At 33.0% G+C, this 25636-nt stretch overlaps 1 protein-coding gene across 4 annotated transcripts in view; it reads right to left on the minus strand.

Annotated features, from left to right (window-relative positions):
* LOC118733073 (rho-associated protein kinase 1) overlaps window positions 1-24334 on the minus strand; it is a 48738-nt gene extending 24404 nt beyond the window's left edge. For all 4 annotated transcript variants that reach the window (XM_036462266.1, XM_036462265.1, XM_036462268.1 and 1 more), the window contains exons 1-2: window positions 23155-24334; window positions 19979-21338 (exon numbers count right to left, since the gene is read on the minus strand). In XM_036462266.1, the coding sequence (XP_036318159.1) occupies window positions 19979-20001 (23 nt within the window). In that variant the 5' untranslated portion in view covers window positions 20002-21338; window positions 23155-24334. The remainder of the gene's footprint in view (window positions 1-19978; window positions 21339-23154) is intronic.
* Between the last annotated feature and the right edge of the window lie 1302 nt (window positions 24335-25636).

Raw genomic sequence — 25636 nt, forward strand, 5'->3', positions numbered from 1 at the left:
AAAAATGGGTCAGCTGGCCTTACGGACATTCAACCTGGCTGAGTTAAACTGAGTTTAAGAATTATATGAAACACTTAACAAATTTTAAAAATCTTTCATTTGCTTCTATAATTATTTAGAAATTTAGCAGGCGATCATATCAAAAGTGTAAACTACAGAAGATTTATCTGGAAACCGAACTTGTTGAGAAGAGAGAAGTCAGAATTAGTAGGCTTGATTTCTACGGTCACGCACCACATACACAAATACAGATGGAGTATTTTCTTAAGTAAACAATAAACAACAACTTAACCTCTAATTTATGGCGTACTTTTGAGATTTTGAGTAGTAGCGTAGTCGGGCAATTATCCATTTTCTAACATATAGGCATTGCCCAAAATAATATTCTAACATCTTCCTATACGTAAGTATGTATGAATGTATATTTGAATATACATAATCTAGTATCAACTAAATATAATTACTCTGCTTTTTTGCGCTCTCATAACACTTTGCAACCCCATTGCACACATCTTGTGGAAAAATACGAAATTCAAGCAAAAATTTAGTCAAATAATGAGAAATTTTGAATATGAAAATCACTTCCGCCAATGTCAACAGCTTGCATAAGCGTCAGTCAGCGAAAAGCTAACAAAAGCCAATAAGCAAAGTAGAACTGTCCTTGGTTGACTCGGCAGACAGACAGAGATTTAGTCAGCTACCAGCAACAAAGAAAAATAAACTATTGCGCATACCCAGTGCGCATATGCACATACATATGTACATAAGCATGCATGCATAAGTACCCTACAGAAAAAAAATTTCCAATTGATAAAAAATAACTAGCTAGTTACAAGTTAGTTGACATCTAATGCATATTTCGCGGCCATCGCAATAGATAATAGTGACCTTTAGTTCCTTCCTGATCAGCTTCAAGTTAACTTATAGTTAGATACATTTGCTGGGAGGAACCCTGCAAAAAAAATTGGGCGACTAATCACTAAACAGAGTATTCCGAAATTACTCTCAATCGGGTGCAATTGGGCATTAATTAGTCGCAACTAGTCTCATCTCTAACGGGTACTATTAACGATTTAATGACATCTACCAAGTTAGTCAATGAAATTTCATGTGCGCTTAACAAAACTGAGAATTCCGGTTCGAATCGCAGCTGACCCAAATTTTTATTTTTTAAAAGTGAATAGTGAATACCCGTTCGGATATAAAGCGGAATAATTAGTATCTTCATAGGACATGCACGAACAAAAGCGAATATGTAGTTCATTCCATATAAAGAGATCAAAAGTGGTTTAGTCGCATGTTCCTTTGCGATTGCTATTCCGGAGTCATCCCGGATTAGTCGCATTTTTTGCAGGGTACTTACATATGTATAGAGTACATACACAAACATACAATTTTGATGGCGTTAGGGTGCTGCTCATCAACGCTGATAGCAGTATATTTCTATGTGAATATACTTACATATGTACATTAGGGTGTATCACTTCATACAAAAAAAAAACGATACTGTTTTCCCATCGGAAATTTAAAATTTACTGTAGTTTAAGACTTCGTCGTCAAAATATTTCGGAAAAATATTAAGATTTACGTGGGATGGAGCTATTTGAAAATACCTCAACAAATCGGTTCTTTTTTATAAATAAAATTACTTTTTAAAAATATTTATACCAAAATCCACTCAGATAATATATAATGTTAGATAATGGGCTATTCTTTTACAAAAAAGTTAATAAACATTGAAAAAAAAAAAAGAATCAACTAGACGAAGTTTTTTTGCTTCTGCCCAAATTTGTAACAAAGTTTTAGCGATTCACACATATATGCTGCCCACTAGTGTCAGACCCATTTTATAATAAACGTAATTTAGCAATACATTTTTCAAATGTATAAATATGCGAATATTAGATATTTGAAAATGTGCCAAGAATCGACGGCTGCAATCAATTTTGGCTAATATAACTAAGTACATATGTTTTCACATTCAGCTGATTTTTGCTGCTGGAAGTTTTTACGAGCTACACATGAAATACAATTTTTAGTACGATAAATGCACGGTTTTGTGTTGAGATCTCTCGGTAGAAGTGTGTATATTTGTAGTCACCTAAAATATTGTTGTGTGTTGGAAATTACGTGCTTCCCCATTTTGCAGCTATTCAAATTTTGCTTATATCTTTTAAGTTCTTAAAAATTAACAAAACAGAAATGAGCTTATTCGAGCAGAAATTTTACGCTTAGACGACAATGGCGTGCATATTTTTGAAATGTATGACAAGTGTGCATATGTATGTATGTATGCATGTATCGAGCTCTTTTGTATGAGTAACAAGATGAATAGCGGCTTTTGTCTTTGCGCCAAATAAAACTTATTAACAAAAGCGAAGAAATCTTAGATAATCTTTTCATAATTTTTTTTTATTGTTTTTTTTTTCAATAATTGCAATCTTTATTGAGAATGTATTTGATGGACAGAATATGCTCGAAATATTAATTACTTTTATTTTATTTTTTTGATTAATAGTAACCGAATAACGCATTCCCGACGCATTATCGAGCGAATTGTATAAAAGGCGTGGCTTTAGGCCTAGTAAATCCATCAGGTATTCACCAAGCGCCACATGTTGAAAAATATGTGAAGAGGAAAGTGACACACCGTCTATTTGTCGGTTTAAAGTCGCATTGCTTTGCATGGGGCCGGTCCACAAGCGAATTATTTCATACTATCAAACAATCAACCAGCGCATTCGAGTCACGGAACTCACGTCGGTGTTGACTGTTATAATTTCGAAAACCGATAATAATGCCTGTCTCGAAATCCGACGCGGAATTACTCAGTCCAAAGTAGCGCTTGTGTTGCAATTCAGAAGTAAAGTCTCCTCACGTCGCATAAAAATCACACTCTATAAGTAAATCATCATACCCGTGGGGGTTTATGGCACGGGGGCATAGCCAATGAAAGCGCCTGATGAATATTATTGGTTTTTGTAGCAAAAAGTCGTTTTTCGTACTTACAAAAATAAACTTTTTGGCGCTGGTATTTGATAAAGAGAGTTCAAACCAAATAACGGGACTTTTGTTTTTGTAAAAAGAACGAACGACAAATGTTTAGCAGGCGGCCAAAGTATTTGGCTGCGAGTGGAGTATAGTGGGTTTGCATACTTGGCTGGTTATTAGGTTATCTGGTTCAAAATTATTATACTGTAGTGTATTTTATTGTAAACTGATAAAAAATATAACCAGGCAACCATATAACCTGATAACGTGACAAGAGTGAACACCCACATTGAAATCGATTTAGTGTTTTCGAACAAATATTTTTTAAAAAAGTTAACAAAATTATAGAAAATAAAAAGTCGAAAATTCCTCAATAAAATTTATCCGTGTTTCGACAAAAATTTAATAAGTGGGTCAGCTAGCTTGATGTCAATAAAGCAGACAATTTAGGTTATTACACGTTTCAGGTTGTCAATAAAAATTAATATAATTTTGTAAGAATTTTCAAAAATAGCCACTAACTGCATAAATAGTTTCTGTAACTACTTACATAAGTGACAGTTTTTTTCTTTAATACAAATATTTAGAAAAAAATTGCATTACATTTTTTTAAATAAAACTAAAAAGCAAAAATTATCATATATTTATGAAATAATTTACTTGTTTGGTCATAATTAATTTTTGCCACAAAAATGGGTCAAAGTACCCGTAGGGCCTTGGAGTGTTCGATGGAAAGATGAAAGAATAAATAAAGTGGTCATGAAGGTCTTTGAAAATTAGATTGGTTTCAAGTCCTCTAAACATTTATTTAAACGTTTGAAGTTTACGACATGCGACACTTACGACGCCTTTGTGAATATCCTAAATATGTATGTATGTAAATATGTATTTGTTTGCGTATGATAAAATCATAAAATGATTATTATAAATCACACGTCATCTTTATTCGGATGCAATCCAAAATTTAAAATTTTAAATAAATTTAAATACTTACGTACTGTTTATATGTACATATGTATGTATGTATTTTGTGTAAAATTTCAATTAATCTTAAGGTTGTCTAACTAAGCAGGAATAAATGAGCATATATATGCATTAGGGCGGTCCTTAAAAATTTCAACACATTAATTGTGTTTGGAGCATCCCTTTAAAAAAAAAATGAAGACATGCATGAAAATTTAAAAAAAATGTTAAATAAAAAAAAATTGCAAAAATTGTACACAATCTGATCAATTTGACATATTATTGAAACTTCTTAATATAAATTTGTAAACTCGCTGTCAAAGTCAAAATTTTTTAGAATTTTTGCGATTGGTAGCGACCCCAACTTGTATTTATTTTTTTTTTTTTCAATTAAGAATTTTCGTTGCTGTTATTTTAAGGACCATCCTTATATGTATGCATGTATGCAAATTTTATGTTGTCGATATATTGCCATATGTACTTAAAAAGAGATACAGAGTCATTAAAAACGCAGCAATATCCACACATGCCAATGAAACGTGAGTGTGAAGCGAAACACGAATGAACGTTAGTAATTTCAAGCAAAGAGGTTCCAAAGTTTAACATAGACAGATATAAAGTATACATAGGTACGTATGTAAATAATAAAGCACCTTTGGGTAGACAACAAAGTAATAATAAACTTGAGAACAGGGAACCAAGCGGCGAGCTTTTATCTGCTACCAAAAGTACCTGGAACTTAAGAAAAGTATGTACTATATATATGTGTAGATATTACCCACCGAATAATAAATAATGAAAAAATACAACCGCCATATGTAACAAAAATAGCAATTTCAAGTTAAATTGAGTGGCACAAAATAAATAATTTATCAATAACTTCTCGAAAGGTGTGATTTCATCACCGTCAGTCAGTCATACGCGTAATAAAAGTCAAAAAATTATGTTGTTGCAATGTTGCTGCCAATCTAAAGTGTGGTGATTTTTAATACTCTGTATGTATGTACATGTGCATACATATGTATGTACGTACGTTGATTGCCATTGGAGAGTTATCAGCGACAGAACATGTGCAAACGTTATTAAATAAATGCACACACGTACCTACCTATATGTACTACATACTATATGTATAAATGCGGTATACACATATGTACACACAAACAACACCACTCACACACAATTAATGCAGACGCCAATTGAAGTTTAACCAAAAATATTAAAAAAATAAATTAAATAAAATAGAGAATGAACGGGATGGAAAAGAATCGTTAAAATCTATCATTTTTGGTATTGCTGATGGCGATAAATTGGCGACAACCATAGGTGACAATAACAACATCACCAAAAACATGATGAAATCACAGTAAAAAAATGAGAAAAAGAATTTATATAAAATACTCATAACTACGAATGCCACAAATCGCCAATTGAGTGAGTAATTGAAATAAGAAAAACAAAATGTTGGCGAATAACAACATCATTATTATAACTATGAAAATAAAAAGTAGATATACAAAGATATTTATTAAGTGTTAAATATGGACAATCTGCAGTGCTGTACAAAATATTAGCCCAACATGATTTTAGCAGTATTTTATGCTGAGTAGAGTTATGCCTGGACCAGTGTAATTTAGTTATACTACCTATTTAGTTTAGTCAAAAGTGTAATAATTATTTTACTTATTTGTGATAATGCGTTTAGTCCTTCGAAAGGCGTAGGTTCTGAGTGAGTTTTCTTGACCACAAACTTAGCAAACATACAACACTACATTCTTCGACAATAAAAGCCTGTCCTACCGCGACCTTATATAGAGGAGGACTTAGATTTGGTGGATGTAATCAACAGGTTACAACATATACCCCATATATTAATCTGTAACGGTTGAGTTAATGCTAAAATTCCCGCTTGCTCCCCTATTATTAATGTGGATACTCGATAAATATGACGTTCTAACTGATGAAGATTTCTCGATTCCTTAACAAAATCGAATGACAAAAAATGTATTCAGATAAAACTCAAATTATTCCGTTTTCATGTAAAACTTGTTAATTATTACCGGAACCGGCTTCAAGTTACAGATAAGTAAATCGAATTATAATTACCCAAATTGATTGCTGAGACGCAATAATGTGTGCACAGAGTTTTAGAATCCAGTTCTGCGGACTGTAGCTTCAACAAGATTCCTCAGAAATTGTTTGGGGAATTATTATACTGTTGTGAAAACAACAACGACGGAAAAACGCTTATAAAAAGTGTTCACTTCCATTTAAACAAGCAGCAAGATCGATATTTGGATTCCACATGAACTCAAGGGTAGTTTGATGGCGCGTGTATCTATAGATAAATATGTATGTATAAATTAAACTCATGGTTAGCATTAACGCCGTAACTACCCAAATTTTTTTATTGTATAAAACGATGTGGGGACTTGTAATTCGATGAAATGCATCTTAATCAATCGAAAAGTGAATTTTGGTTTTTTATTAGTTACGGCTTTTTGTATTTCAGCGACGATGTGAGGTAGGGCTTCTCTATATTAAGGTAACGATATGTACTTAGATAGATCGACATGACGTTTCGAAAAGTTGGTAAGCCTAATAAAGATATTTTCAATGTTAAGCCTTTATAAATCTCTTACGATTAACATCCATATCTTAATACTATATAAAACTTGTCCCTGCAAGAACAGTGACCATCATTTGACAAATCATTTGACTGGCAAGGCTGATAGAGATTTCTGTCACTGGCTACCTACAAGTTTCTATCACATTCTAAAGGGCAGTGTGAAAAATCTGATGTAAACATTTGTGTACATATGATCTTCCGTCTTCCTCCAACTTATGGCCTTATATATTGGTCTCTTTTTAACCAACGCAAAATTTGCAAATGCGTTAGTAAGATAAATGAGAATGTGTTAGTTTCCATCACACAATTCTTGTAGGGGTGTATAAGTTAGTTAAATTCGGCTTTTCAAACAGGTGGCAGCCTTCTCCAAAAGTATTTTCAGACTAAAAACGTTTTAAATCTCTTTCGCCTGGCATTGTGATACACTTACATTTTAATAAACTATCAACCAAGCTGAATTTCATTGTTCAAACACGTGGCAACCCTCCTTAATAAAGGTGAGAAATAAAGAGTTTTAAATTAAATGTAACTCTTGTATTTTTATAATTCATGTAAATTTTTATTACTTAATTAAATTCGACCTTTCAAACGGGTAGCAGCCCTCTTTAAAAGTATTTTCAGCTAAAAATTCGTCTGACATTCCGATACATATTTTTTAATAAACGGATGAATTAAGTTGAATTTGATTTTTTAAATATGTGCAAACCTCGCTAAATTTAGTTCAGAAATAAAGAATTTTCAAACCATCTTCGATCGATACCCATATTTTAATAATTCATTTAATTTAGCTTTTTAAATAGGTGGCTACGCTCTTCTAACGCCTCAAAAATATTCTGGATTTCAAACTAAAAATTTCTTACCAGTCTTTCGTTTGAGATCCATATTGTGATATTTCATAAAACTTGTGTATATGTTAACTAAATTCGACATTTCAAGCAGGTGGCAACCATCTTCAAAATATTTTTAAACTACTACCTTCTGAAACCCCTTTTGTTTAGCACCCATGTTATGATCTTACCCAATTCCCTTAATTCAAATTTAGTTCGATTTTTAAACAGATGGCAACCTTCCTACAGTTACGTAAAGAAACAAAGCTTTTCAAAACCATTTCGATTGATACCAGATTTGTAATAATTGATTTATTCTTTTAAATAATTTGATTATTTTTTTTTAAGGGTGGCAACTCTTTTCAAAAAAGTAATACCTTATTGCACAGGCCAAGCCCTTTATTTTGACACCTGATTTTGGAAAATCGTACGAACGGTGAGGGATTGATTATTAAATATTTGGAATTTAATTGTTCAACAGGTGGCAACTCTTTTAGAAAAAATAAAACCAGTTTGCATATCTACAGGCCAAGCACTTTAATTTGACGTCCCATTTTTGAGAATCGAGCTAACGGTGCAGATATTTTGTCCTGGACAAAAAATACCTTCGCGTGTTATATAAATATGTATATAGATATGCTAGGGTTACCTAACTTCCTACAATAATATAGCAGATCGGCGCCGAACGGCGATTGTATTTTTATGAGAAGCTGTTTTTCATGGCGGAGATACACTCGGTGGTTTGCCATCGCTTGCCGAGGGGCGACCGCTATTAGAAAAAACTTCCTGTGCATCTTGATTTGTTGGTCAGAGTATACAAATATGTATTTTATGTTGCTAGAAGCTGGAATTGAATCTAAGCCCTACCAAGCACTAGGACGCATCTCTACCTACTGGGCTACGATGGCCGCCAAGTCGTACTAGGTCAGCAAAAGCTGAGACCTGCTTTCATTTAGAACGTTTGATCTTGTAATGTGAAAACTTTAAGCTATTCAAGTTCATATCGCACACCGTCTTCAAAAGAGTCACAACTCAAAATTTGGCATTTTTGAGATTATACGCTAAAAATGTTCGCAGAGCTTTTATCTACCTTTCGGCAAAAGCTGGAGCAAATTTTTGTTATAATTTGTTAAAAAAAAAACTAAGGTAAATTCGCCCTTGCCCATATGATTATCATGTGCTAAGAAATAGTTTTTCGCATTTTCTGACAAACGTATTATTTTGAGTTGGGACTCTTTTGAAAACGGTGTGCGATATGTACATACATATGTACGCAAAAGGGTGCGTCAATTGACTATTCAAGCCTAAATTTGTACAAATATTTCAAGGTCGCAATCAAAATACCGACGTGGCTCGCGTATAAAACGCACGCAAGAGATTTGCTTTTTTTTTGATTTAAAATTTTTGGCGTTCCAGAAAAGCGCAAATACATAATTTATTGTTTTCTACCAAAAATAGCAACAAGAAAATTACCGCTCGTAATGGCTGGCGTTGGCAAACATTATTATTGTATTATTATTGCTCGCGAAAAGTATTCAGCAGCAGCAGCATAGTAGCTTATTTTTTTTGTTTTTTTTTTTTACACCACTGATTTCAAGCGCACAATAATTATTTTTAGTGTTGCTCTTTAATCACACGAGCACAGTTAAAATTATTCGTTTGTTTTCAGTACGTTAAATGAAATAAATGAATGCCTTAGCGGCGGCATACACAGCACCCAACGCGCCTCTTGGCTGGACCTCATTTAGGGCGAATGTGAGGCGCACGTTTTGTGTGTGTGTGTGTGTTTTTTTTTTTTGTTCACAAAACATTTGTGGCGTTAACACGACCACACGCGATCACGCATTGGCTTGCATAATTTCACATATATCTTTAAATTTTAATTAATATCAATTTGAGTGGCTTTGCACGCACGCACAACCGCAAAACGCACATTTTCACTATTATTTTTAGCCAACTGAATTTAAGTTATGATTATCATTATTTTTTTGTAAGCTACTGGTAACGAAAGCCGACGCGTGCGCATGCGCAATTGCATTAGCTGTGATCGATCTGTCGAACGCCCAACAGCCCACCGGCACCAGCAACCAGCAATCGAACGATCAACAATTGAAACAATGACTTGGAACGATCCGCGAGCATTTTGCTGGCTATTCGAGCCGCTAGAAGATACATACATACATACGTCAGCGCTCACCCAGCGTCAAAGAGCGAAAATTTGTCAATAGCGCGCTTAGCTTTTAATCGATTTCTTTAGACTAAGTATTTTTGTATTTTCATTCACCTTTGCCGGTGATTGATGCAATGAACATTTTCTTATTCTCTTCGACGCTGCAGCATCGAATATGGCGAAATTTTAATAAAAGGCAAAGTCAGTGTCGCGAACGCCGCGCTTTTTTTCGCTTCTCGCTGCAATTTTGATATATTTTTTTTATTCGTTTCCATTTCCATTGTGCCAAGTGTCGACCGACTACTATCAATGGTCGGTGACCACAGTGTCTGCTGCCCAATAGCGTTTGATTGGTCCCGCTGCTCATTTGCGCTCACACGCTTGTCACCAAATGCACAGATCCATGCTGTTCGACTGGCCACAACCGCAAAGGCGCACCACAATGACAGACGTCGTCGGTCACACCGACCGACCAACGCTTGTCCAAAGTGGTAGACCGCGTCAGCAACTTTTGCTTTTGATTTGTGTTGATTTGTGTTTATTTTGTTAATTTGGTTTTTATTTTGGTTTTTCAAGAATTTGTTCAGCAACATTTGGTACAAATTTTTTAAAAATGCATTTTCGATGTACAATAACTCTTTTGGTTGGTGCGAGGTACAAGTAAAAAAAAGATAAGTGCATGCATTATATACGTTAGTGTGTGTGTGTGTGTGTGTTTTTATATCTATGCATGTGCGATTGTGTCAGTTGAAATGTATGCAATTAGCTGATGCGCGCGCTATTCGCGCTTTAATGGACTTTTACACCGACGCACAGTGCCGCGACTCCATACAAATGATGGACAAAAATAGAAGGAGTGGTCAGAATTGGCTGAAACTTCACACCTAGAAGTATTATGCCCCTCTAATTTCAAAAATGAAATCGGTTTTTCTGTACCGGTTACTCATTTCGAGAAAACCGAGTTTTTCTTGCATTTTTATATGAAAATAGTCATTGTGGACATGTGTTGATGTAAGTGGAAGGAGGCATCAGAATGGGCTGAAACTTTACACCTGAAAGGACTATATCACGGCAATTTAAGAAAAAAAAAAACGTTTTTCAGCATCTGTTACCATTTAATTAAAAAATTTTTTTTTTTACAATTTTATAAAAAGGTAAAATAACTCATAATCATCGTAGACATATGTTTATAAAAACCGAAATAGTATTCAGAACTTGTTGAAACTTTACACCTAAAAGGACTAACCCATGCTTATTTCAAAAATGAAATCGATTTTTCGGTACCGCGTACCCATTAAAAAAAAAAGATTTTTTTTTACATTACTATATGAAAGACAAATAAGGCATAATCATTGCTGATTGTGGTGTTTACGAAAACAGGAAGGAGTCGTCAGAATTTATTGAAACTTTACATCTGAAGTGTCTATATTACTCTAATTTTAAGAAAGTAATCGTTTTTTTTGTAACGGGTACCCATTAAAAAAACACCGAGTTTTTGCACATGATTATTTAAAAATGAAATATGGCATATCATTGTTGCTAAGTGTTCAGAAAAATAGTCTTAATAGTCAAAATTCGTCTAAACTTTACTTCCTAAATGAATACATTATGGTAATTTGAAAAATTAAGTCGGTTTTCCTTACATGTTAACCTTTAGAAAAAAAAATTCTTTTGATTTCATTTAAAATAAAGCATAATCACTGTTAAGTAAGTAAGTAATAATAGCTGTTATATGGTAATAACATATAATATGTTAATAAAAACCGAACTAGTTGTTATAATCACTCAGTTTCAGAGTCCTCAGAAGAGGAGGAAGTGATCACTGATTCAAATGATTCCATGCTTTTGTCTGCTTCGTCACTTTCAACAATGTATTTATTAAAGCTGAGATCAGAACCCTTTAAATATTTGTTTCTCTGTTTTATATTTCTTTTAAATGCAACTAATGGATCTGACGATAATATCAAACGAGTCATTAAATCCGTATTGCTTTGTAGTCTTCCAGTTTTTCGAGAACGATTAAGCCGATATTTTCTTATGTTTTTGTGTGAACATTCTAAGGCTTCTTCTGATAATGAACCTGATAAAATAGGTGGAAATACAGAATAAGAAAATAAATGAAAACATAGCTTTAAAATCATTACCTATTGGTAAATCAAAGTATTTAATAACATCACGTCCACGTACTAAAACTTTATGCACTGAACTTGGCATGTTATACCAACCATAATTTCTAAGGTATAACTCTCTTGTTTCGTTCAACAAAACACTAAACTCTTGGGTTTTTATTTGTTTTCCACAAGAGAGGACTCTTAGCACCAGAGAAAAATTCATGAAATTTTAAACTCGCGTTGAGCTACATTTTCCACTAATAGTAAAACGTTGAAATTTTTGCACACGTAATGTAATTAGTTAGGTGAACAAAATTATAAAAAGACTCAATCAAAAAAAAAAATATATAAAAAAATTGGACCTCCATGATGTGCATACATTTGTACTATCATTTTCGCAAGCTGTTTGCTGCTTAAGCAAAATAGTACTCTTTATGCAGATGAAGAGTAATAGGTATGTTATTTATTTTTATTTGCTTTTGGTTCGCCTTTCGTCTAATCATTGGTTAACATATTATTTGTAAACTGGTGTCATTGCTCTATATATATATATATATATATGTATATATATATATATGTAAATCTTCGTATACCTTTGTTTTTGGCTCCCATACCGTGATGCATATTTAAGTATTTTAATTAGCTGATAATTTTTTTCATTTCAAAGCACCCTGTACCTCTTAATTTTTTTTTTTGGCACTTTTAGCTTTAATTCAATACCTTATTTTTGAAAAGCGAACCAAAATTTTAGATCTTAGGGCATTCAGAAAAAGTATTGTAAATATAGATCAGCTAAAATAATACCAAAAAAAAAGGCATTTAGTCACTTTTTCAAAATTGAAAATTTTCAAATATTGGAAAAAGTTGGAAGAGATTTCGATTGTTTCTGTTAGTAGAAGGTCCAAACTACCATAACCAAAAAAAAAATTTCACGAACTTTCAAGATGTTTTTTTTTTTTTGTCTCCAAAGTTTACCAATTTTCGGATTTTGGTATGTTTAATCATATACTTATTTATTAATAAAAAAAAAATATTTGTATAAATTTTTTTCCATGAACCATGCATTTCTTGGTTTGTCGCATATATCTTTATCAAAGTGCAAAAGTTGATCTTGCTAGGAATAAAAATGTATTTTTAACAAATTTTTAACTGCGACCACTTTTATGTGCGAATCGCCGAAATGAAATGGTATGTAGAAAATAGGTGTACTTTGAGGGGGTGTGTGAGGCTGAAAGTTGTTTTTATCACAAAATAACTTATGAACTTCTCTTAGTTGGAGATTTAGCTGTAACTTGACATCAAGACATCTAAGTTTCAAGACAGTCGATTTTTGTATTTTTGTCCACCTTCGCGGCACTGTGCGACGTAGCGAAATATGGAAAGAACAAAATGTTTAAAAAGTTGCAAAAGTGGCCAAACGCTGCAACAGCTATAAAATACCTACATACATATGTTATGTAGATACGCGTGTGCACTCCTCCATTTGTGGCTAGGGTTTCCATATCATTTTTATAAGCGAACAAGTGAGCATACGTACAAAAGTACATACATACATATTTATCGCTAGATTTGGACTAATTAACTCGTAGTTGGCCGATGGTGATGGGTTACAAAGCCGTGGGGGTTTTCATTTGGAAATATGTATGGACTTGTAAGTACATATATAAGTATGTATGTATGTACGAACTGAAAAAAACACATAAGAGTTTTGTAACCAAGAATTTAAAAAAAAAGTTAAAATGTACTTTTACAGGCCAATTCTGGCTAAAATAGTTGCTAGTAGGGATGGCAAAAAAAAATTAAATTAAATATCAATTAATTATTCGTATAAGTCACAGGACAAAAAAATTAATAGCAATTAATTGCAATTATTGAGAAATAATCAGTTAATCGAATTTTTAAATGAATTTTTTTACAGTTCTATAAAATAATTTTCAAAAAAAAAATCTAATTCTCTTGTTAATTAGGTTGAAATAAAATAAAATGAGTATTTTTAGGGGCAATATTTTTTTATTATCTAGCAAAGTTTGCGTAAACAAAAGTTTTGATTAGCGCTTGCCCACGTTGCGACAAGATTTACAGACGATTCGTAAAAATGTCTTCATCTTCGGCAAATTCTTCTAGATGTGGACGAATCGTTAACAAAAACATATCTGGGGCTCTTCTAGAATGTGATTCGTTTTAAACAACTTTCGCGAAAGATTCAGATTTTATTATATCTTTTTTAAAGATTAAAACGCTAATTCATTTTAAAAACCAATTTAAAGAAGTATGAATGAATGTACAATATGTATGTATGTATGTATGTATGGATGGATGTATGTACACATGTATATGTACACTTGTGATCAGCTGATTAAGTCATCAACGTTTGAATGAGCCTAGTTCATTATATAACAAACACCATATAAATCCACATTTCAAACTTTGTGCAAAAATTATAAAACATCTGCAAAGTTTCAGCTAAGTTTTCAACTTTTTATTCAGATTTTTTAGAATTTTTTTGAGTATGCAGTTTAATAGCCCATCAAATTCCAGGGTAATAATGTGCAAGTTTTAAATAGCTAAAGAATAGCGTTGATTTTTAATAATTATTTTTTGACTGTTTTACAAATTGTTTTCCATACAAAATATATTTGACAACTTTTTTTTTTAATTTAGCTGAAACTTTGCAGATTTTTTATAATTTTCGCACAAAGTTTGAAATGTGGGTTTATATGGTATGGTGTTTGTTTATAAAATGAGCTAGACTTTTATGGAAAAATAATACACATTAAATAAACAAAATAAAAATAGCCCAAATTGATCAAAATGTTGATGACTTAATCAGCTGAACACAAGTGTAGGTGTTTTTGACAGCAACTAATTATTTGTACCTTTCGTCAAAACAAGTCTACAGCTTTTAGCAAATTTGATTTATTTTTAACATAAATGGGGTGCCATGCCTTCCTGCCTCAAATTCCTTAAATCTCATTTTGCATTTTTTTATTTGTAAAAGGAATCGTATTCATTTTCTTAATTCGTGAGAAAATGTTTGGCTTACTGAGTAAGATTACTTAATTTGCACATTGCAAAGCCAAAATTTGCACTTTAGTTGAAATGGATACTTAAAATATAAATAAGTATGTATGTACATACATATATACATATACGGACATATGTACATATCGTCACCTGAAAAGCAAAAATACGTAACAACATCGTAACTTAAATGTAAAAAGTCGTAACTAATAATTTTTTGTTTTCATAAAATGATGTGCAATTCAACGAAATATGCTGGACATATCAATCAAAAAGTAAATTTTGAATTTTTTATTATTACGTCTTTTTGCATGACAGCGTCGTTTTTGTTACGTCTTTTTGCATTTCAGATGAAGACATGTACATATGCATTCACATTAGACTGATTCAAAAAAAAAAATCGACAAATATGTATATATATTTTTTTAAAGCCCTTCGGGGGATAACAACAGATGCCTGTTAAAAGCGCAACGCATAATATTAAGTTTAAAAGGCCGCGCATCGCGCATTTCCATTGTTTTCAATTTTAAAATTTATTTTCTCGTCTTTGAATTATCGCACTGAAAAGTGCGGTACATATTATTTTGTAGCCAATTGAAACCTGCACTTTTATTATACTAAAATTGAATGGGCTACTAAACAGCATACCAAAAAAAATTCTGAATAAAAAGTTTGAAAATTTGTCGAATTTTTAACCGACTTCCACAAAAGGAGGAGGTTATCAGTTCGTCGGAATATGTTTATTTTATTTATTTTTTGTTTGTTTGTTTGTTACCAGCATAACTTTGGACCACGTCAACCGATTTCGATAATTCTTTTTGTATCGGAAAGGTCAGAGATGGTCCCATACTAATCTGGATCATATATATTTTTTTTTTTATGAGAATTGAAGTCGGTTATGTTTTTTGCTTAAAAATTACTTGTTATAAATTTTGTTCAAGGTTTGAAAAGCGGATTTATATGATGTTTGTTGCATAACTATCTAGGCTATTATAAAAAAATATTAAACATAAAATAAACTAAATAAATATAGCTAACATTTTTAAAAGTATGACGAGTCTAGTATTTCTGCCGCCATTTTATATGTATGTATACATACGAAATTTCGATTTTAGGTAAGTGTGAACATTCTCTATGACTTTTGAGGTATGTATAGCCAAAAAAAAAAATGACGCTTGGCATAGTTGAGCAAACTTTTTGTTTTCTTTTACTGTTTGGGATTATTTTCAATTAAATCGACCAAACGAATAGATTAATGATAATCAAGCTTAAGCTTATTTATTTCCATTCAATCTTTCAGAGCTTCTGACTAATGTCTTTTTTGTGAATTTTTAAGTTGGTATATAAAAACTTGATAGACAATTTTCGTTGTTTTCTGCTTATACTTAAAAAGTATTAAAGGTAAACCGCCGTAAAGTTCTTAGTTGGTTCTATCCAAACTTCTTACATGTACAGTGCCGAACAAAAGTATTGGCACAGTGAATTTTTCGCCATATATGCAAAGGTTTTTATTCTAATTTATTTTCGATAATTTTTTATAAAAATATAGTTCATTCTACATCAGAAAACTTAATAATAAAAAACTCTAAACTTTGTGCAAAACTCAGGAAAAATCATTAAATTTGCACACTAATTTGCAACCTTTTATTCAGATTTTCTAGAAAAATCCTAAGTATGCAGTTTTATAGCCCATTCAAATTTAGTATAACAGAGTGCAAGTTTAAAGTTGCTAGAAAATCGCGTTGATTTTTGGCAATTTTTTTAGTGGAAGGTGTTGCTCATTTTCTCCATACAAAAAATAATTGTCGAATTACTTTGTATGGAAGAACTTGCGTGAAAAAAAATTACCAAAAATCAATGCGATTTTCTAGCGACTTCAAACTTGCACTTTGTTACTAAATTTGAATGGGCTATAAAACTGCATACTTCTAAGATTTTTTCTAAAAAATCTGAATAAAAAGTTGCAAATTAGTGTGCAAATTTAATGAATTTTCCTGAGTTTTGCACAAAGTTATTATGTTTTCTGGTGTAGAATGAAAAATATTTTTATAAAAAATTATCGAAGATAAATTAGAATAAATAACTTTGCATATAATGCGAAAAATTCACTGTGCCAATACTTCTGTATTTTACACAAAAATATTGAAAATCGAGCACACAAGAGAAAGTTGTTGTAACAGCAAGAAACAGTTCCAAAAAGTTTTGGGCAATGCCCCTGAAGGTCAGAAGTAAATCTGCTTCGTTTTGGTAGTGTCGATCGGCACAGCGATGTCCGAGAGGAAAAAACAATTTTTAATAAATCGGTTGATCTTTCATACCTTTCTTTGTACCACTGCAATTCTGTTTTAAGAAGTATAAGCCTCAAAAGTAAAATACTGAAAATAGGTGCGCTTTTCACCAAAAAGGTAATGTTAGCTTTTTGAAAATAGTTTATATTATACTATACAGAATATTACGTCAAAATATTATATGGAAATATTTAATATCTATATTTTAAACGTTTTCTTTCACTTTAAAAGGTTAGAACTTTTTTGCGTAAATGTGACTTAAATTGAAATATTGATAACTAATAACTTGATGACTAAGCATGAAAAATATATAAGTTTCAGCTGCGTTAACCTGCGGTTCTTTTTCCTATCCTCATATACTGTTGTGGCATTTTAGATGTCAAGTTATTATGGCGGTTGGCTTTAAAATAAACCGATCACGCGATTTTGAGAGTGCCCGCTTATAAGTAATAATATTATAAAAATATGGACAAAATTTCGAAGCCATATTCCATCATAAAAACAGATTTTGCTCATATGTCATATGGAAAAAAATGACCAACACTACCCACAAGAAAATTCTAAAAAATGGACGGCAATTTTTAGTACTTAAATTGAATGGCCTACAAAATTGCATATAAAACTTTTAATTTTTAAAATTGCGTATAAAATACTAGTTATTTGTATAAAATTTTTTAAAAGTTTGATTAATCTTTGTGAACCTTGTGCAACTTTGTTACTTTTCTATAAAAAAATACCGTCCAAGCTTTAATCAAAAAATATATAAATAACAGTTTGAAACCTTATACAAAATTTAAGAAAATTCAACAAATTTTTATCAAAATTTCCCCCTTTAAATCTGAATTTTTAGAAAATTTTTGGATATGCAGTTTTATAACCCATACAATACAATGAAGTGCAAGTTTCGACCTGCTAAAAAATCGCGTTGATTTTTGAGATTTTTTTGCCGTTTGCCGACCTCTAAAACACAACCGATTTCGGGTAAGGTGTTAGTTTCAACATACTAAAACCAGACCAAGCAAAGGTAAAAAACAGTGTGGGTAATATGGAGCAAAGTAACTGCCAGCTGCCACTGCTGTATTGTGAGTCGCTTCATTGGACACCACACTTTCTAAAAAACAGCTGATTTCGAAAAACTGCCACTGCCACTGCCACTGCGTTATTGTATTTTGGGCTTAAATTCGCAAATACAACGGAAATGGTGCAACGGAAATGGTTGGGGCTAAAACAAGTGCTTCTTGAGTGTATGCACATGGTATTAATTTAACAAAAACTTGCTAATGAAAGCTTAAAGAATAAAACTTAGAAAAAGACCAATACAATACAAGAATGTAAGTAAAGGTGAGTATGCACATAGATAAAGAAAAGGATAAAGGCAAAGGAAAAAATTAAAACAAAAACAAAAAGACGTAAGGATGAAGACGTAAATGAAGACCAAGGTAAATTTAAACACTTTACTTATATGTATAAGGGCAAAGGTGAAGGGGAATATGTATATTAAGAAAATGATAAAGATAAAAGTAAAAACAAAGATAAATATAAAGAAAAAGATGAGGATGAGGATATCGATAAAAGTAAAGATGAAGATAGAACTATTTTGGGAGTTTAGAGATTTTGGGGATTCTCGAGATTTAACAATATAACAATCGATATTTTTATCGGTTTTGTTATCGATAATTTTTTCGATTTTGCTATCGATTTTGCTATCGATATTTTCGGAACTTATCGAGTCGATTTTGTTATCAATTTTGTAATCGACATTTTTAACGATTTTGTTATCGATATTGCTATTGGTTTTTTATCGATAATGTTATCGATTTTGTTATCGATTCTGCTATCGATTTTGTTATCGATTATTTACCGATTTTGTTATCGATTATTTATCGATACTTTTATCGATATTGTTATCGATTACTTATCGATTTTTTGTCGATATTTTTATGGATTTTGTTATCGATATTTTTACCGATATTTTCATCGATTTTGTTATCGATATTTTTTATCGATTTTCCAATCGATTTTGCTACCAATATTATTATCGATTTTGCTATCGAATTCGTCATCGAGTTAGTTATCGATATATTTATTGGTTTTGTTATCGATATTTTGTTGGATGTTACTATCGATTTTGTTATCGACAGAGATATAAAGATGAAAATGAAGATAAAGGAAAGCAAACAGAATAACATACATAAATGTAATAAGAACGCACAGGGGTAGAGGTAGGGATCTGGATGAAAAAATACAAAAAATATAACCTTAAGCAAAAGCAGATGTATGTACATATGTATATTGGTTATGAGATAAAATAGATATGTAACGTAAGTTTCACTTCTGCAGTGTGGCGCAGGCGCACTTACATGTTTTTGTATGGGGTGGCACAAATTGAAGGGTTCCTTCTTTGGCTGCCCATAGAAGGCCTTCCAGAAGGGCTTTTATCGGACGTACGGACAGAAGGACTTTTGGAGTTCTTTTAAAGTTCTTCTTTAATTTATAAAAATCCTAAATTTTTGCTTAAGGTTTATATCAAATGTGTTATTGCAACTTAAAAACTTTATTGAAATCCATTTGTAATGCTAAATAATATAAATTTATGCATTCGCGTAAATGGTACATGGGCAAGCCCTTTTAGAAAGCATGCAAGGAAGCACTTTTTCAGCCCTTCTGGAGTGGCCTCTTAGAGAGGCTTCACTAAAGAAAGCCTACCTAAATTATCTTCTGGGTTGGGGCTATAAATTAAATATTTGTAGAAGACTGGACATTTTGCGAGTGCGGGAGCTTAAAATTTGTTTGCGTGCAAGAGGGAATCGGGCATAGCATTGAAAGATGCATATAAGTTGGCATACGTAAGATAATTTTTGTATTCAATGTGGTTAGGTCGCTCTTGAAACAGGCCGCAGTAAGTTCTATTCTGAATTTAATGTAAAAATATGTAAGTATGTATTTTCAAAGCATAAACAGATCCATACTCAACTCACCGTCTTTTCCTTTCCTCATCCATGCTGCTTCGTATGCTGATTGTTGGTTTTCACTTTTATTCAATTTGCTTTGGTTTGCTTTCAAATGTACACAAACAAAAGGATTTATTTTAATTATTGTCTTTTTTATGTTGCTATCGTTGTCGTAAATGCTGCTCTTATTTATCGTTTTCGCTGTGCTCCACCGCATAGTAGCATCAGTCGAGAGTTTTTTGTATTGAGCTGCCACTCGGCGGCAGTGAATGCCGATTTAAATATATATATTTTTTCAAACAACGTCAATGATGTGGGTGATGCGGGCAGCAGCGTCATTAAAACAAAGTTGTCCGCACAGAGCACACTTCCGCAACACGATGCAGAGCACGCTAAAGTTCAGACACAAGTAGCCGCTAACACTGTGGTGGAAATTTCTTCCACACCACAACAATTGTACTTTTAGTGGCACACTAAGAATATACAAACATTTTTTTAGCAAACAAATAATCTGATTTAGGGCATGCTGCTTGTGAGCTGCTTATGCTATATACATATTTATGTACATATGTAGGTCGCTGTCTCCCTCTAGTCTATTGTTTACATAAAACAACTGATGACAAATTTTCGTGCTGGTATCCAATCACAATGGAATTAGTCTGCTTATTGTTGAGTACAACCTTTGCCCACTTAAGCCGGCGTTTAGTCGCTAGAGCTTAGCGTGATTTTTGGCACTTTCAAGACAATTCGATGCGTTTCTCCGGTGCACTTCCTATGTAGTCACAACTTTTATGACTGTGCTTTTGTTACTTTTTTCTTATTATTGTCGTTCCCAATTCGTTTAATGGTCGTGACTTTGCCCTTACTGCATACCGAATTTTTTCTTATCCCTCCCCAGCTGGAAGTGTGTCTTAACTTTTGAATACTTGTTTGTTGTTGAAGAGTTTGTAATATTGCAACGTTTGATTCTCCTCCTTCTGTACGTCGCTTTGCAAGCACCTGGTCTTAAGTACGCGGGTATAAGTCTACCTTTCAAATGATAAAACTCTTCGTTCAGCTTTGAGGTCTATTCTTTTAGTTTTAGATAAGTAAAAAATGTTTCAATTCTCCACGTTCCTTCTTTTTTGACTACAATAGTCGTTATTGTTGTTTATTCGGTTCAGTTTATATATACATATGTATGTACCTATATAATTGTACTATTTGCTTTAATTTCTTTTTGTGTTGCTCACGTGTATTTGGTTACACTATTTGAATTTACGCCGGGTGGGTAACAAGCCAGTTTTTAAGCTCTTTTCGTTGGCGTTGCGAACTTTCAAAGGACTATAAAATATATCGCGTAATTTTAACTTTAAAATTTTGTACCGAGCTGATAGCGAAATTATGCCTGAAATGAAAACAAAGATATTTTTTTTAGTTATCATCATATTGTACCTACGTAAGCACAAGTGTAAAATTTTAAATTTAAGAGCTTAATAATTATTTCCTGACTAAAATAGGAGCAGCTTGTTTTTCATAACTTATCAGGAGGTCAATTCTCCTTCTATGAAATGGTGAAGAGAAAATGAAAAATACAATGTCAGTGAAAATTTGTTCACTTTATAATTTCACTACATCAGTTTAAGCAATTCTCCATTACTTAAGTATTAAAGGCTTTTCTATTAACATCTAGCAAGTAATTACTTGGAAAATTTTTGTGACTTTAAGACAATTAGATTCTCTATTACAAGATGATGATTTTGAGAAAAATACCCAACTTTTCTTTTTCACTGCCACGCTACTTGTGAAACGTTTTTGACAAATTAATTTATTTCCATTTGAATAGTGTTTTCACTTCACAATTTTATAGAACAAGAACAGTTTAATTATAAATCATTATTTCATATCGCTACCTAAAGGTGAATAGGTGCCAAGTCCCTTCTTTAAATTATTTTGAAGATACGGAAAATCGATGTAGCTTAGCATTATCTATCATCCTGCATCTAAAACTAATTTTTGAAAAAATGGATTTGGTACCTTTTCACCTTTACACAGCGATATGCTTATTTTCTGTTATAGCCTAATCGTTTTTTTGGATTTATATTTTTTCGACAGATTAATTTTATGCTTACAATAATTAACAAAAAATTTACCAACCAGTTTTATGTCTGGCCAAGAAATGTCACTACCAAAAAACTCTTGGAAACGCGGATGCTGTTACAAAAACTGCATATATTTCCAACTTTTTAAACCAGTAGTAAATTTTAATAAGACATAAGTAACAAAAGCTTTAATATACTTAATTAATATAATCGATGACAGTTAAGTATAAGTTTGGTTTTAATATCTGAAACTGATTTTTGTAAAACTTGTAGAGGGCATTGAATATAAGCCGGTTGTTGTTGTAACAGAATGCTAATTCCACAGAGTTTTTGGGGAATGATACTGCGTTTATAGCCCTTAGCTAGATATGAATCTGAGTCGTTTCGCGAGACCCGCGGGACCCACGTTACCGATTTCAAAATGGCCAGGATGGGAGGTATTGGGAAGGTCTTCAAAAATTTTTCGGGCGAGACGCGACCAAAATCCTTTCCTAGCACTCCCGATAAAACCCACAACCTCCGTAAATTCACGAAATCTCACTTAAATACGTTTTATGAAATAGACAGTTAATTAAACTTAAGTGATAGATTTCGGGACTCGCGGTACAATTTTAAGAATTGTCGGGATGGGCGTAACGAGACTTAAAAATTCTATTTCGGGATGAGCGGGATTGGGATGGAAATTTTTTGTGCCGTGCCAACCCGATTACGTAGACCGGACTGGCGTCGATATACAAAGGTATTTTTTACTTTTTTAATATAAAGCTTTTGTGTTAATAGAAACTTAAGAGCGTGTCAGACGTGGTCATATTTCCAAATTTTCCACGCAATTGCTGTCAAGTTGAGAAAGATAAGTTGCAACTGCTTTCTGGAATTTCTCAATTTGACAGCCTTTTCGAAATATATTGCATTGCCACGTCTGACGAGCTCTTTAGTCATAGACACACCAAAAATATTATCTCCAAAATTTTAAATACCCGGCGTAGCCGAATACAAAGCAAAACCCATCTTGTAATTGCAGCAAGTAATATATTTAAGTGAAGTATAAACCCCAAATACATATTTACATATATTAATAAGTACAAATGTGTGTATTTTATTTTAAATATTTGCATAATTTACCTGCAAGCTCAGCAGTTCAACTGTAGAATTACGAAGCACAGTCGAGCGGAGTTGAAACAAACGGAAGACAATACTGTAACAGAGACAAGAGGCAAAATCCGTAAGTCGGTGGGCCACTCAGTTAGCCAACCAACAACGCGACAGACCAACCAAGTAACCATTCATTCTGTCAGGCAGAAAGGCAAGCAAGCCATGGACGAGAAGCGAGACGAACAAGCTATACTACAGACATACGTAAGCCGTGGGTAATATAAATACATAAAAATTGAGGTAAATAAAACCGAATCGCGAACAACGGCAAATCCCAAGTGCGCCACGGCTTTGTGCTTGCTTGTCGGGCTGCCTATACAAAGGTATGTTTGAATATTACTTGTTCAAATGTTGGTTGGTTAGTCGGAAGGTGTTGCAGACGTTGGCGGCGATCTGATGAGGTCACGAGACGTTGCTAAATACAAGTAAAACAGAAGCGACGTACGCGATGCGTTGCAGTTACGCGGCGGAAACCACTTGCGGAATCCAACTTCCGAGCAAAACTAACTGCAGAATTCTTTGTCGTAACTGCGTTTTCAATTGGTATGTCGATCAGAAATTCCCCTCATATTTGGTAGCATCTACATCATCTACATTGGAACTTTCACAACTTGTAGATTACGTCTACCGCTTAACTTAACGCACACTAACTTCAATGTTTCCACTGTTAAGTCACACATAGCATTTAGGTATTAAACTGATTGGCTTCTGCTCGTAAATTCTTTTTGCGAAACTGCTTCGAATAAATAATTAATTTTCAATTCACATTAACTTCTATTCACGTTAACCTGCGTCGATTTCACGTATATAGCACCAAGAAATTGAATTAAATTTTTACTTGTTTCACTTATTTCGGCCTTCTTGTTGCTCATATGTATTCTTTCACGCACTGCTTCTTTGCTTAACACCGAGTCACTGTTGCTTCATCATGAATTTACATAAAAACACTTTAGAAATCTTTCATTACCCAAGCTCCTTTCTATATTGAACTTTCGCTCCCTTGCGCTAAAGGAAATTGTATTTTATGAAGAAGTTTTGAAATTTCAAAATTTTAATTATCTTGAAGAAATTTTAAAAAGAAATTTGACGGACAATGAAAATATGCGCTCGCCGTCTACTTTGCACACACACTCACACATACGTACGTATACGTCAGAGGCGGGTGCAAAAGGAAAAGTCAAAAACAGTACTGACAACTTGATGGAAAGAACACAGGGTTGCAACGATTCAATCGTTCAGTTTCGAGATTGAAAAAGTTTTTGCTTATATCAAAGAACGTAAATGTATAGATTTACGTTCTTTGCCAGACTACCCACCCGGGCACAGGGAGTTTCGTCCCCCCTGCACAAGGGGCTTGCAAAACACATTTGTTGGCACAGGAAGAAAGAGGAAAATAACATCTCTCCGGCCGACCATAATTAATAGTTCTACATTTTACAACACAGGTTTTCGTTAAGTTTTGTTTCAATTGCATCCAGCTTTGCACGAATCAAGTGACAGCAAAATGACAGCTGACGGCGCAACGTCAAAAATCGAGTGTTGTCATTTTGTGCTGGTGTTTGCATAATCGTTGTGGTGCGCTAAGAAGGTTGCCTGTTTAATGATTTTATTTTTAATTAAGCAAACTAATGGTCAGTAATTAAGTGCTTTAACGAATCCCATAGTGCTAATAAGAGTGTGGTTCAATACGAAAAATATTTGGGACATTTCTCAAATCCCTCTGAAGTTGTTCGCAATTTGGCAAAAAAGTTGTGCGTAGAACGTTTTGTCAATAAGTTAACGAATTTGCGGCCGCAACAAAATCAACAGGTAAATAAAAGTCCAAAGTTTAAAGCCCATAAGTAAACCTGCACTGGTTGACTATTTTGGATAGCAAATGATCAGCACATACCTATGTGTGTGTATTTTGATGTTAATGGAAGTTTTCGTCACATTTTTGTAAGGTCATGGGGGAAAGTACCTACAACGATCAAAACGTTTTAATTGTATAACATCAATCGTACAGTTTAATTTTAATTTAGACTAGGGCTAGATGTAAGTACTTACCTATATATGTACTTTATTTAGTACGCATATAGTGCTGGTAAGGTCAGAAATTAAGCTTAAAATTCGCTTTAATTGAAAAATTGTATTCGGTTGTTTGCTGCTGACCCTGCACTGTCGCGAATTTATTGATTAATTTCCGCATATCTACTTGCTTGTCTCTTTTGGCCAAGTCAACAAATGCTAGTCATGATGCATTCTATCATTCTTGCATATCGTCGTTTAAAGTACAAACCGCGTATCGTCATTCTTCAAAACCGCGTAACTGACATTTGCTGCCAAAAATTGGATTTGCTCACACAAGCTCTTGGCTCAATACTTTTCCATTCGTCCTGCAAAATATTAGCAAGAAATGCGATTGCTTTATAAAAAAGAAGACTATTTTGAAATATGAGTGTTTTTGCTATCT

This window comes from Rhagoletis pomonella, unplaced genomic scaffold (assembly GCF_013731165.1).
Source record: "Rhagoletis pomonella isolate Grant_MI unplaced genomic scaffold, Rhpom_1.0 Rhpom_scaffold_00002, whole genome shotgun sequence".
Lineage (NCBI taxonomy): Eukaryota > Metazoa > Arthropoda > Insecta > Diptera > Tephritidae > Rhagoletis > Rhagoletis pomonella.